Genomic DNA, 12,390 nt, shown 5'->3' on the forward strand with positions numbered 1-12,390 from the left:
AGCGCTCGTCCAGCAGACTCTAGTAGACTCATCCGGATCGCGAGGCCTTCCTCCTAGAAGGTAAACGTACGAGACCACGGAGATTGCTTCCCCTTTTCAACGTTTACCGTAGAGATGGAACGAAATTCGTACCGAGTAGCTGGTTCGTAGTCCGTTTCCCTTGCTTTTACCGATCGTGTTGCATCCTGAGAAGATGCGCTGTCGCCGCCGCCTTTAATGCCGCTGGGCGGATGTTTGAAGCGCATGGCTCGCTTCTGCAGTAATCGCTGTGACGAAAGCGTTGCTCTCCTGTATCTTTAGACAAAGGACCCGCGATCCCTAGAGGTGGCTATTGCCGTGTTGCACACTCCCTAGGCAAAGCTTGTCTGATCTGAATATATACGCAAAGGATCCGCGATCCTTAAGGGTGGCTATTGCCGTGTTGCACACTCCCTAGGCAAAGCTTGTCTGATCTGAATATATACGCAAAGGATCCGCGATCCCTAAAGGGTGGCTATTGTCGTGTTGCACACTCCCTAGGCAAAGCTTGTCTGATCTGAATATATACGCAAAGGATCCGCGATCCCTAAAGGGTGGCTATTGCCGTGTTGCACACTCCCTAGGCAAAGCTTGTCTGATCTGAATATATACGCAAAGGATCCGCGATCCCTAAAGGTGGCCACTTTAGCGTCATACTTTCCCTTAGCAAATCGTTTCGATCGATACCCGTCGCCGTCCGCACACGTCTTTTCGCACGCGAGGCTCCCTGTGCTGCTCCGGTGCAAGGTGCAACCTTTGCGCTTGTGCCGGACTCGTTGACGAAGTTGTGTGGGTGTCCGGATATGTCGACGCTCGCCGAGGTGAAGCAGGCGCTTTGGGAGCTGCTTTCCGCGGACGCGGACGTGCGGTGTCGTGCGGCGTCCACGATTTTGCAAGGCAGTTTGCACTTGCCCGATGAGGATTTCGCGTATACTTGCAGGCGTTTGGTTGCTGGTCTCGTATCATCAGTGCAGGGTGCTCGCGAAGGGTTCAGCCTCGCGCTCTGCGCTTGTCTACGGCAGCTGCGTGCGGCTGAGGTAGAAGCGACCGGGCACCGGCGACAAGCGCTTATCCTGGACGCATTGCATCGCGCTTACGATCTTGAAGGCGTACCTACGACATCAGATCCACTCCAGAACGTGAAACATGTCGGTGATGCGCGCGAAATAGCCCTCGCACGCCTGTTCGCACTGGGTGCTGTACTCGGCTCATGGGAGCCGTCGCACTGCGAGTCCTTGCCGCCGCTGCAGCTGGGCGGCATTCTTGAGGTTCTAGCGCATATCGCTGATCAGGATACGAAAAACTTTGCGGAAGCGTGTGGGCGTCTTGCCTGCGAGGCAGTGGCAAAACTTTGTGTCGATCGCTCCCTGTTCCGTGCAGGTTCAGGCGCACGTGCAGCAGTTCTGCGATACTGGAAACGCCGGCAACGACAGGGCCGTCCGACGCTTGATGCGCTTGCGGTCATGCTTTTCTGTCGAAATCGGTACACGCTGCGAGCCAGTGAAGCGGACTGTCCGCTCTGGGGCCAGGAATCGCCTTGCCGGAGCCCAGAGCTTCTCCGCAGGTACGTTGTACCCGTGATCGAGGACCTGTCAACCGAGCATTCTCCAGTGATGCCACGTGCTTTTGATCTGCTTCTAGCAGAAATGGATGCCGATGTCACGCCTTCTGATGATGGAAATGCTCCTGCTCGGAAACGTCATCGCAGTGGAGACAGCTCGAAAGCCGCGTGGATCATGCTTTACGAGCAGGTCGTGGCGCCGCACTTATTCTCCAGCAAGCATCCAGCGCATGTAGCGCTGGCGCTGCGGCTCTGCATGAAGGCTCTGCAAATTGCCGCGAGCTCGCCTTGCGTCCAAGCGCAAGACTGGCGTGCTATGCTCGCTCACGACGACTGGAATGAGCACCTTTGGAACGTTTCACCGCTTCATCGCAAGCACGCTCATGACCTGGAGCCGCTGCTCAAGGCGTTGACGGATGCGCTTGTAGCGCTACTTGGCAGACGATGTCCACTGAGCACATCTCTGGCGGAAATCTTGTGGGAGAAGGAGCTGCAGCGAGCGCGGGGTGAACACCAAGGGTCCCCAGCCGTTGTTGTCTTAGAGGCTGCCGCTCGCCATCTACGTGCGACCGAGCTGGCTCGAATGGTCAGGTCGTCGGTCGACCTGACGAAGCTCCCGTTACTCGTTCGTGGATGGAACGAGAGCCTTCGCCGTGGTGCAGCTGCCGAGCGCACCGAATGTTCGCATAAGGTTCTGGCACTGCTTGACTCCCTGGCTGCTCTGATTGAATCGGGTTCGTCTTCAAGGCTTGAGCGACAGCATTGGCGAGGTCCACTGTTCAGTGTCGCAGCGTTCATCGCAACCTGGTCTGAATACGCTGCGAACGAGCCCGTGCCTGACTGGCTTGGAAGTATGAGATCTCTGCTTGGGTGTATGCAACGGAAAGCGCAGCCCGAGTCCGAACGTGCTCTATGTGTATGTACTGCACACCTGGAAAGCCTTGCCGCGCTGTCGGAACACCGCGCAAGTCGCCTCGCGCTTCTCACGCTGGCCTTGGTTCTCATTGTAGCGGTGTCAGCGTGGAGTGCGCCTTCACCATCGCCAAAGAAGGGGGCACAGCGGACGCCCAGCGAGCCCTCTGACCTGATTTTGCATCATTGCGTACCATTCCTGGACCGCTGCATCGAGCATTTGCGGACTCCAGGTCTAGACGGCGACATGTTCGAGATCGAGCTCACGCGCCTCTGCTTGCAGTTGCTTCGTCTCGACGACAGTGGCGTGCGGAGTGCTGTCGACGTGATTTTTGCTTCTATGATAGCTTCGACGCAGCAGACTGCGGCAGTGCTTCGAGTGGTACTGGGTGAGCTCCCTGGTCTTGCCGATCAGGACGACACAAGCACCGATGATCTTGATGATGCCGAGGCAGACCTGCGCTCAAGCTCGAGCGAGAGCGATGCGCCTAGCATCAGCGCTGACGAGGCCACGACGGATGCCTCGGATACCTCGGATGCCTCGGATGTGGAATCTAGCCGCCCGCAGGTCGACCTCCAGGCGGATCTCGAGTTGGATATGGATGAGGAGGAGCCGGCAGTGCTTGCGGCATACGATGCGCAACTGGTGGCTGCTCTAAAACCCCTCGTTGGGGAGCGACGACGAACAAGCCAGTTGTCGGCTTCAAACGCCGCGGAGAGGTTGCGGGAAAATGCCTTCCACCACCGGGTCTTGGACCTGGTCCAGATCGCGATTCGGTATCAGACTCGTGCTGCAGGTTTCGCACCGGTAACGCTCATGGATCTGCTGGGTGCGCTTCATCATGCTGCAGACTTTATCGCTGAGACCCAGGGTACCGACGCGGCCTTATACACAAGGCTCGTTCACGGAGTTCTTGGTCGCACGCAACGAGCAGCAGCAGCAGCATCCCAGGTGGTCGAAGCAGCGCACGAGCGTGCGTTCCTCGAGTCTTTCCAAAACCTACTGGAACAGGTCGTAGCGCTGGCAACCGCGAGACCGCACGCCGTACGCTTTACCGAACACGACGCAGTGGCACTGCATGCGGGTATTCGGCTGGCGTTGCAAGCTGCACGTTCAGCGCAAGCCTCTACCCGGATGGTGGAGCTGTTGTCTAGCGCGCTCTTGCAACCGATCCTGAATCACTATCTCACTACCCGGGGTCGCGTCGTTTCCGCTGAACCACAGAAGCGCAGTTCGATTGCTGTTTCGAGTCTAGTGACATTTCTGGGTGATTTGGGCCGACGCATGCCTGCTGTCTTCGCTTGTCCGATTCTGGAAGCGCTGCACGGAATGCTCGCCAACGCCCAGGCCATGCAGCAGGACGGCAGGCACGGGCTCCGCTCACATGCACTTCTCGAATGCTGGGCAGTGGTGCTGCCTCTGGCAACCAGCATGCCGACGGTAGCGTTCCTCAGTGTGGAACGGCGCTTACCGATTCTCGAACGCTGGATCGAGGCGATAGCAGCATGGAACCTGGGTAGTGCTGGTCAGCGCAAGCTACTGAAACTCAGTCAACCGTTTCTCCGTCAGTTGGCGAAAGACCTGAACACACTTACATCTTCCGCAGAGCGCGATACCTATCGGTGTCGGATTCGGTGCCTTGTCGAAAGTAAGCTCCAGGTTTTGGCGCTAGGCAATGCGGCAGGGTCGAAACAGCGCGAGCTGCTCGACCAGGTCCTGCAGACGTGCTGCAACAGTGTCGCTCAGGTCGCTGGATCCGTCCGTGCGATCTCTTGACACAAGGGGACGCACCCAAAACCTGACGAATGCGCATGCGGTGTCGGAAAGGCAGCGCCTAGGACGTCCAGCAAGTGTTGACGGAGGCCGCCTGCTCGCTTGCAGCATCGCCTGCGTTCCCTGATCAACATACAGCTTTCTAAAGGACTCCTGGAGCAGGCGTCTGCAGTGCGGACGATACAGCCGGGTCTACAGTGGATGCTCCGAGGCGTGCTCCAAGCTTCGCTTGGGCATCTCTTGTTGGAACCTGGATCCTAGGATCCGTTTATGGTTGGAGAAGCTTGCGTAAGCGCTCCTTGTAGGCGTTGCATTCCATTTCCATTTCTGCGAGGCAGATAAGGAGCTCGTTGTGTTCTTCTCGAAGACGCCAAAGCTCCGCCTCCATGTCCGCAGCGCGCGGATCCACGTGGACTTGTGTGGCGTCCTGCTCTTGCTCCTGCGCTTTCACCACTGCCGCACCTGTTGCTGGTACTGCTGCTGATGCTGTTGCGAAAGCTGACGACGGCAACCAGGCGTGCTGCGAGCTGTCAGCACCGGATGCGTCCAGCTCGTTGACGTGCGTTGCTCGCCAGGGTTGCTGTGGTTGCGCCCGCTTGTCGTGGTGGTGCTGCTCGGCGAGTTGCTTGCGCAGCAACATGTTCTCATCGTGCACCATTTCGACTGCGCTGGCAAGTCGTGACTCGCGGGCAATGAGTTCCTCGATCTGTTTCTCTAGTTGCGCGATGAGGTCGCGCTGTGCAGCTGCACTGCTTGGCAACTCTGCCGCCGTCTCCATATGCTGGCTGTGGCTCCCTCTGGTATCGTCGGATGGATGCGCTGGCTCCAGTCGGGGCAGGTTCGTGTCGGTGAGCGCTTCTCGTGAAGATACCTGGTCGTCGCCGTTGTCGTCGTCGTCGTCGTCGTCGTCGTTGGGTGTCCCAGCAAGCACGCTGGCACGAGTTCCAGAGGCATTTGGATGCTGGGCGTGCTCCCATGCTGCCAAGCGTGCGCGTAGGGCGCTGATACAGGTCTGAAGACGAATGTTCTCTTGGCGAAGATCGCCGCTCGCCATGCGTTCTTTCACGAGAGAGCGCTGTAGCGCATCGACGGACGCTGGATCCGCTGCTGGGCCGTCCACATCATATGAAGCGCTGGAATCGTTTTCGGGACTTGCTCGGTACTGGGTTGTTTCTGGCGCTGATGCTTCGTCGAACGCGCGCTTGTGCGATGACGCAAGCGCAATCGTGCGCAGGTGTTCGATCTCTTCCTCGAGTTCCTGGAGGACTTGTTCATGGACCCGCATCATTTCACGCATACTGGCCTCGTGCCTAGATTCAAGTTCAGCTAACTGCCGTTCATAGGCATCGCGGACAAGTTGTACTTGATGGGTATGCTGCTCTCCAGCGAACGCTTTGTCAGCCCTGATCGCTGACTCGGCGTGATCATCATCATCATCATGATCGTCATCGCCATCGTTATCATCGGGGTCGTGCTCACCATGCATCGCTAGCACCGCAGGAACTGGCTGCGGTGAGCGCTCGTTGCGCCTCGCCTCCGAGTCTGCGACTTGTTCGGTACCCGTAGCACCAGCTGATAGGATGACAGCGCGGATTTGCGCCTGGAGGTTGTCAAACTCAAGTTCACATTCTTGCAATGTTGCCTGCTGATCAGTGAGCATATCAAGCTGCCGGTCGATTATGGCGAATTGCTTATCCCTCCAGAAGTGAACGGTCGACGCACATGCACTGACCTCGGATGCGGTCGCGTCTATCACTCCAGTGATCTGATCCGTAAGCGCTCGTCTCCATCGATGATGCTCCGCTTCGATCATATGGATGCGAGCACAGAGTGCTTCCTGTTGCTCCTCAGCGGTAGCCAGTCTCTGGTTGGTCTGGTGAAGCTCCGCTACGCACTCATCGTGCGCAAGCTGAGTCTCGGCGTGCTCCGCGAGTACTCGGTCCAGCTGCGATTGCAGTTCGTGGCTGATTTCCTCGTACTGCTTTTCCGCCGCCAGTGCTTCTTCACGCTCCAGGCCGAGGGCATTTTGCAAGTTCTGCACTTGACTCTGTAGGTGCTGTACTTGGTCTTCTCGAGATGCAAGCGTTTCTTGCAAGAGTAAAACCTGAGCGCTAAGTTCCTCCAATTCAGCATCGCGCGTTTCGCTTTTGGATTCGAGCTCGCGATTTCTCGCTTCCAGTTCAGCAAGTTTCTCCCTATCCGCCTGGGCCTGTTCTAAAGAGATTTCCAACTCCCGTCGTTCACTCTCAAGCTCTTCGCACCTTCGCGTGATCGTTCGCATGGAATCCTCCAGATCCTCGAGCCGGCGGCGGTCTCTGGTAGCCGCAGTCAACGCTTCTTCGTATTCCTCGATGCGAGTCTGGTAGAGCTGCACCAGCTCCTCGAGTCTCTGTAGCTCTGCAGTTTGTCCGTCGCAGTCTGCATGCTGCTCTCTGAGCACAGTGAAGCTGTGGGAAACCTGCGCTAGATCTTCCTCCAGAGACCGGATACGCGAGTTCAACAACGCCTTCTCATGTACGTGAGCATCCAGTTCGGATTTCAGATTTGTGCATGTTTCCTGAACACTTTCGAGACGACTTGCATGCTCCAGCAGAGAGTCTCGTTCGTCACAGACGTTTCGATATTGGGTTTCGAGTTCTGCGAGTTGCGTTTGCGCTGCTTGCTGGGCTGCTACCGCATGCCCGAGAGACGCGCATTCGCTCCGAAGCCTGTCTCGTTCGTCACAGACGTTTCGATATTGGGTTTCGAGTTCTGCGAGTTGCGTTTGCGCTGCTTGCTGGGCTGCTACCGCATGCCCGAGAGACGCGCATTCGCTCCGAAGCCTGTCTCGCTCGTCACAGACGCTTCGATACTGGGTTTCGAGTTCTGCGAGTTGCGTTTCAGACCGACGCAATTCCGCAAATGCATCCTCTAAACGCTGCCAGGATCCAACAGCATGCGAGACAGGCCCTGCCTCGGCATACCCAGGCTTCAGATATCCAAACAGTTTCACCGCAGCGTCCTTGAGCGCACCCAGCGCAAGCCCTTTAATCAGTATCTCTTCCAGTATCAAAACCTCTACCCTGAACGCACCATAACCAGCAGCACGCTCCCGAGCGATTGCCTGATTCTTTCGCAAGGCATAAGCGAATAGTTCGGGAAGCGCCTCCAAGGGCGCAACACACGTCCCTACCTCTGGTGCAGTGCAGGCACCGACCGTCGTGCGCTGCAGCGTCATCTTCGCTTCTGCACTCCCGGACAGCACCACAGATGCATCGCTGCCACGCGGGATATGTGCTGGCAGGATTGCGCTACACCGCCAGATGCGGGTACACAATGTATCCACGCGAGCCTCCATGGAGCGCAACGAGGCCAACACATGGACTAGGTCTCCATCGAAGCGATTGGACAGGTTGTGCAGGGCATCGAGGGCGATGCTGAGACGCCCACTTGCTGTCGTACCAGCAGCGAGCGCATTCGCCGGTGCAACCTCGCACCGCAAACTGTCCCCTGTTACCCAACGATCGATGAGTGCATCTGGAGGTTGATCAGCACTCGGCACACGCCCAGATACCACCATTGATGCGACTTGGGCTGCTCGTTCACCGCTCACACGAGACGCTGCCTCGAGCTCCGATTCACTGGGCTGCAGAGCGGCAAGCACATCTGTTTGCGTGCCCGTCGAGGCCACGTCAGGTCGCTGGTGCTGGTCGTGCGTCGTCACCCGCTCTGCCGCTGAACGCAACGACGCCAGTTCCGTGCGCAGCGTATCACGTTCCTGTTCAAGTCGAATAACCTGTTCTTCAAGGATTTGCTGTGTTTCATAGGCATCTTCTTCGGATCGTTCCAACATTTTCTGCAGTGAAACAAGTTGGGTTTCGAGGTCCGCGATACGTTGCTCTCGGGAGCCTGCGTCGATAGCAGGGTCGAACGATGTATCTGCTCGCAGTACGGTAGCGAATCGATCCTCGCTCGAAGAACGCAGAGGCGGTGCCTCACTCGCAGGATAGCGCGGACTTGCGGAGCCGCTGCCGCTAGCGTCTTCAGCGGCACTTTCGATCACTGCATCTGAGGGTGCCCCGTCAGCCCCAGTATTCGTACGATTTTGGGACTGGATGTAGTCCTCGAGCGCTCGCAACCGCTCTCGCAAGTGCGCATTCTCGATTCGCACGAGTTCCGATGCGCTATCCTCGCCTCGCTCTGCATCCTCGAACTGGTTCAGGAGAATCATCAACCGCTCATTCTTCTGCCGTTCTTCGGCGAGTGCGCGTTCCAATATCCTGACATCAGTGATATCGCATGCTGACGACTCTGACGTCTCGTCGATGTACGCGTGCGCTTCGTTGCTTCGGAAATGATCCGCAGTCGTTCGCTCCGCGGGATCGCGGAAAACTCCACTATGCACGTGCTGTGCTGGCAGAACGCTCGACCCGTCATCGACGTGTGCACCAGCGTTCCTCAGTTGCTCGTTCTCTAGGGCGAGCGCTTCGCACGCTTTCGATATCGACTCCACATCGCGCTGGCGGCTCTGTAATGCCTGCTCCAGCGACGCCACCTGTTCCGTTAGTCGCCGTACCAAATCCTCGCGCTCAGTTAACTGGTCACGAACGAGCCTCAGTTCCTCCCTAAAACGCGACTCTGAGCCGCGCAGAAGCGAATCTGCATAATCCTGACTCTCACGAAGGCTCCTGCGGAGCATTTCAACTTCTTCTTTGGATGCCAACAGCGCCTCGTCTTGTTTTCGAATCATTCTTTTGTATTCGTCGAGCTGAGCCACCATATCCTCGAGTTCTCGGATTCGCATCTGCATGGCTCGAATCTCATTTGATGATTTGTTTGTGGTGTCATCGAAGTGCCGGTTATCGATAGATAACGAGCCGGGCGTCGCAAACTCCTTTGCGTTTCGAGGTGACGCACTCACCCCAACCTCAGCGGACTTGAGAGTCGAGCCCTGCATCTCGGTATCAGAAGGCGGAACCTCTTGCTCCACATACTCGTGAAGAAGGCGTTTTTGGACGCAGTCATATACAGGCTCCATAATGGAGACAAGTTCTTGAGGAAAGATATACATATGTCCAAGTTCTTCAACTAGACCAGATCCTTGACGGGATTCGGTCGTCAAGACGCCTCTCGCGAAGCGTTGTTCCAGCAGCAGTCCAGGAGAGCCCGTGATCGCCGCTGCAAAGTATGCCGACGCTCGCACATCATCCAAGTAAGAAGCAAAGCGCATCAGTCCAATGCGTTTCCGCACAATACCGACCAGGGTTCTTGGCGATATCACCAGCGATTCCGCTTCTGCACACTCGAGTTCCATGCACTCGGCGATCGCCAGCGCTGCGAGGCCGCGGATATGCACGAAGAGCATACCTTCAGCACGGCTTCCCGACGATGAGACCAGGTCCATCAGCAGCGGCACATTCAGCGGTGTGGACAAGAACTTTTGGCGTGCTCTGTCTGAAACATACAGCCAACAGCACAGGAGCAGCAACAGCGCTAGTCGCACTAATGGAGGACTGTTTTCGCGCACCGCACGCCCCAACGTACGCAGCAGCTTCATAAACAGAGGCTCACCTGCTGAGCATTCGCCCGTGAGCGCACCAGCACCTAGGACGACACGATATCTAGATACTGGCATCAGCAGCGGGTCCTGGTCGGCCACCGATGAACCCTGAGCACAGCAGCGTACCATCCACGACGCCAACAGCGAGCACGCGTACAATACAGCAGCTGGGTCAGCTTCATCGGGCCAGCCGACAGCAACACCCAGCAGTTCAGAGACAACGCGCTGGAGCGCATGAGCAGTGCGTTCATCGATCGATTCGACGTCCTTCAATACTTCGGAAGCGTGCGGATTACTGGAGGCGGGATCGACGGCACCACAAGTCTGACGCTTGTCTGCCAACATCCAGGTGAACCAGCACAAGCCTGATTCGCTTTCCAGCCATACCATAGAAAGAAAGCAGAACGCTGCTGCTCGCAGCTCCTGTGATGCGTGCTCCGTCATCATGTCCAACACGAATGCAAGAAAAAGCGTATGCACCTCTTTCCCGTTTGGTGCCCGGCTGGTACGTGCTTGGCTGGAATCATCGACTTCAGCGACAACAACCCAAAGTCCATGCAAGAATGATAGGGTCGCGACGTGATCTCGAGACAGGCGGCCTAAAGTCAGAAGACCTTGGACAACGACGGCGTCCGCGTTGCGAGCACTACAAATCAAGCGCGCGATGCTCTCTGTAACACCGTAATGGAGACAAAGTGCTCGAGTCCGTGGTTCCTTGTTCGTAGACTCGGCGCGCGACAAGTGATCGACTAAACCAATCGTCAAAATCAGGTTGTCCACTTGCACGGGTCGCAGTGCTTTCGCTGGATGATCAGCCAGGAACAAGAGCGGACAGAGCTTTGGGATGCAACCAGCCTCGGCGAAGAGCGTCGCGATCGCCGGATCACCATCCAGCAAAATATCCATAAAAATCAGACAGTCTCGCGTGACCAAGTCCATGACGTCTGACGTGGACGCCAACACCATCGGTACATGTTGTTGCTGTCGTAGACTCTCGTCGGATGCAGATGTTCTCGCTAGCGACTCTGACTGCGGGCGGCCGGATGCTGGAAAGCCATCCGTATCATCTGTTTCTGAGTTATCGTCGGCATCGCCGTTTTCAGCAGGTGCGTATCTCCGAGATATCTGAACCTCATCGCTCTGCTCATCGACATGGACACTGACTTCCTCATAGCGTGCCTTGTCGATCATTTCGAACAAAAGTTCGAAAATATTTTCAAAAGCAAGTATTCTCTGGATTTCCCCGCTGTTGCGCGAGAGCTCCATGACGAGACGGAGGCCGTAGGTTCGTACCACCTCGCGCGGGTCCCGCAGTAAATCCATCATTCGCGAGACTCCTCGCGGGCAGCGAAGAACGGCTTTCTGTAATGGTGGCAGGGCATGCCTCGCGATATGCGTCAGCAAGTCGGACACCTGAAGCCGAACGGAGTAGTCACCGTCTGCGAGCAAGTCGAGCAGGCACGGTACAAGACCCAGTCCCGCTCGCTCGGAAGCGGTGACGGGTGGACTGGCGGCACCGAGCATCATAGACACAGCGGTGCGTATCGTGGACGCTGTGTCGGCACTCCACTTCCGCCAAATGTCTTCGTTTCGGTGCAACGGCGCAACGGCTTCCTTCGATTGGCAGCTGGTATTGCTTCGACGTCGCACGAGCGAACGCCTCTCTGAAGAGGCGGCCTGCGTGCTGTCCTCGAGCGAGCCCGCAAGACTCACGGTCGGCGCACAGAGAAGCAGTTGTAGCAAAGCGAGCGTACTTTGGATAAGTTCAGACTCCGTCCTGTCCTGCTCGAGGATAGCTCCCAGAAGAGGCACGCCCTTCGTTACCAACTCTTCCCGGAGGCTCAGCGCGACCCGCAGCGCTTCTGAGACCTCGTCACAGGCATCAGCATCAGCCTGCTCTAAGAGCTCGGCGACCTTATCGTCTGCCGCAGTCACCCGTCGGAGCAGGACCTCGACACACTGGAGACGTTCAGAGGGAAACCGCCCACAATGCAGCCGGTGTATAATCAGGTCGAGCGCTTCTGTAACACCAGAGGTGGCCGGATTACGGTCAGCTCCAGCAACGTAGCGCGCTGCCTTGGTGATCAAGTTCATAAGGGGTCTTCCCTGAGAGGCAACAGCCCTACCGTGTCTATGGCTTCAACGCTAGTTATACGCACGATCCCTGCGCGAGTATAACGTACCGCGCCTGTCTATCGATGTTGCGTTCGCGCGGCGGGGCGGGCGCTCTGCGGCAGTGCCGGGCACAGCGCTCCTGCGCTCTTCCCGGCACTGCCGCGTTGTGAAGCACCGCGCACATCCACGAAAGCCGTGCATGATTCCCGCACCACAGAAAGCACCCCAGACGCGACATCGAAGCCAGTGGATAACGACGCGTTGGTATCGCAATATCCGCCTTGCCGATACCGTGGAAAATCCATACTCTGGTGTGTAGCGTCGTGTGGGATCGTGTGGTATACACGAATACGCATGCTTGCTTGGAGGCCTCGGTGTAGGCCTATCGTTGAATCTCTTCGCCAGCACGCTGCTGGGCGTTGCGCTGTGTGGCAACGGCCGCTATGTCCGCCCCCAGCGCCACCAGGCATG

The 12,390-nt window shown here is 57.3% G+C and overlaps 2 protein-coding genes across 2 annotated transcripts, besides 2 other annotated features; one reads left to right on the top strand and one right to left on the bottom strand.

Annotated features, from left to right (window-relative positions):
• Positions 1 to 277: 277 nt before the first annotated feature.
• Positions 278 to 2,001: a sequence feature (possible transcribed region).
• On the top strand, positions 822 to 4,268 carry CYME_CMT620C (hypothetical protein; the record flags this gene model as incomplete). Its single annotated transcript, XM_005539496.1, has 1 exon — positions 822 to 4,268. The coding sequence occupies one exon, from the start codon at positions 822 to 824 to the stop codon at positions 4,266 to 4,268; it is 3,447 nt and encodes a 1,148-aa protein (XP_005539553.1).
• Positions 4,269 to 4,435: 167 nt separating this feature from the next.
• Positions 4,436 to 6,381: a sequence feature (possible transcribed region).
• CYME_CMT622C (hypothetical protein, conserved) lies at positions 4,534 to 11,898 on the bottom strand (the record flags this gene model as incomplete). The annotated part of the gene is made up of 1 exon (XM_005539497.1): positions 4,534 to 11,898. One exon carries the CDS (start codon positions 11,896 to 11,898, stop codon positions 4,534 to 4,536), a length of 7,365 nt encoding a protein of 2,454 aa, XP_005539554.1.
• Positions 11,899 to 12,390: the final 492 nt, after the last annotated feature.

This window comes from Cyanidioschyzon merolae, chromosome 20 (assembly GCF_000091205.1).
Source record: "Cyanidioschyzon merolae strain 10D DNA, chromosome 20, complete genome".
Lineage (NCBI taxonomy): Eukaryota > Rhodophyta > Bangiophyceae > Cyanidiales > Cyanidiaceae > Cyanidioschyzon > Cyanidioschyzon merolae.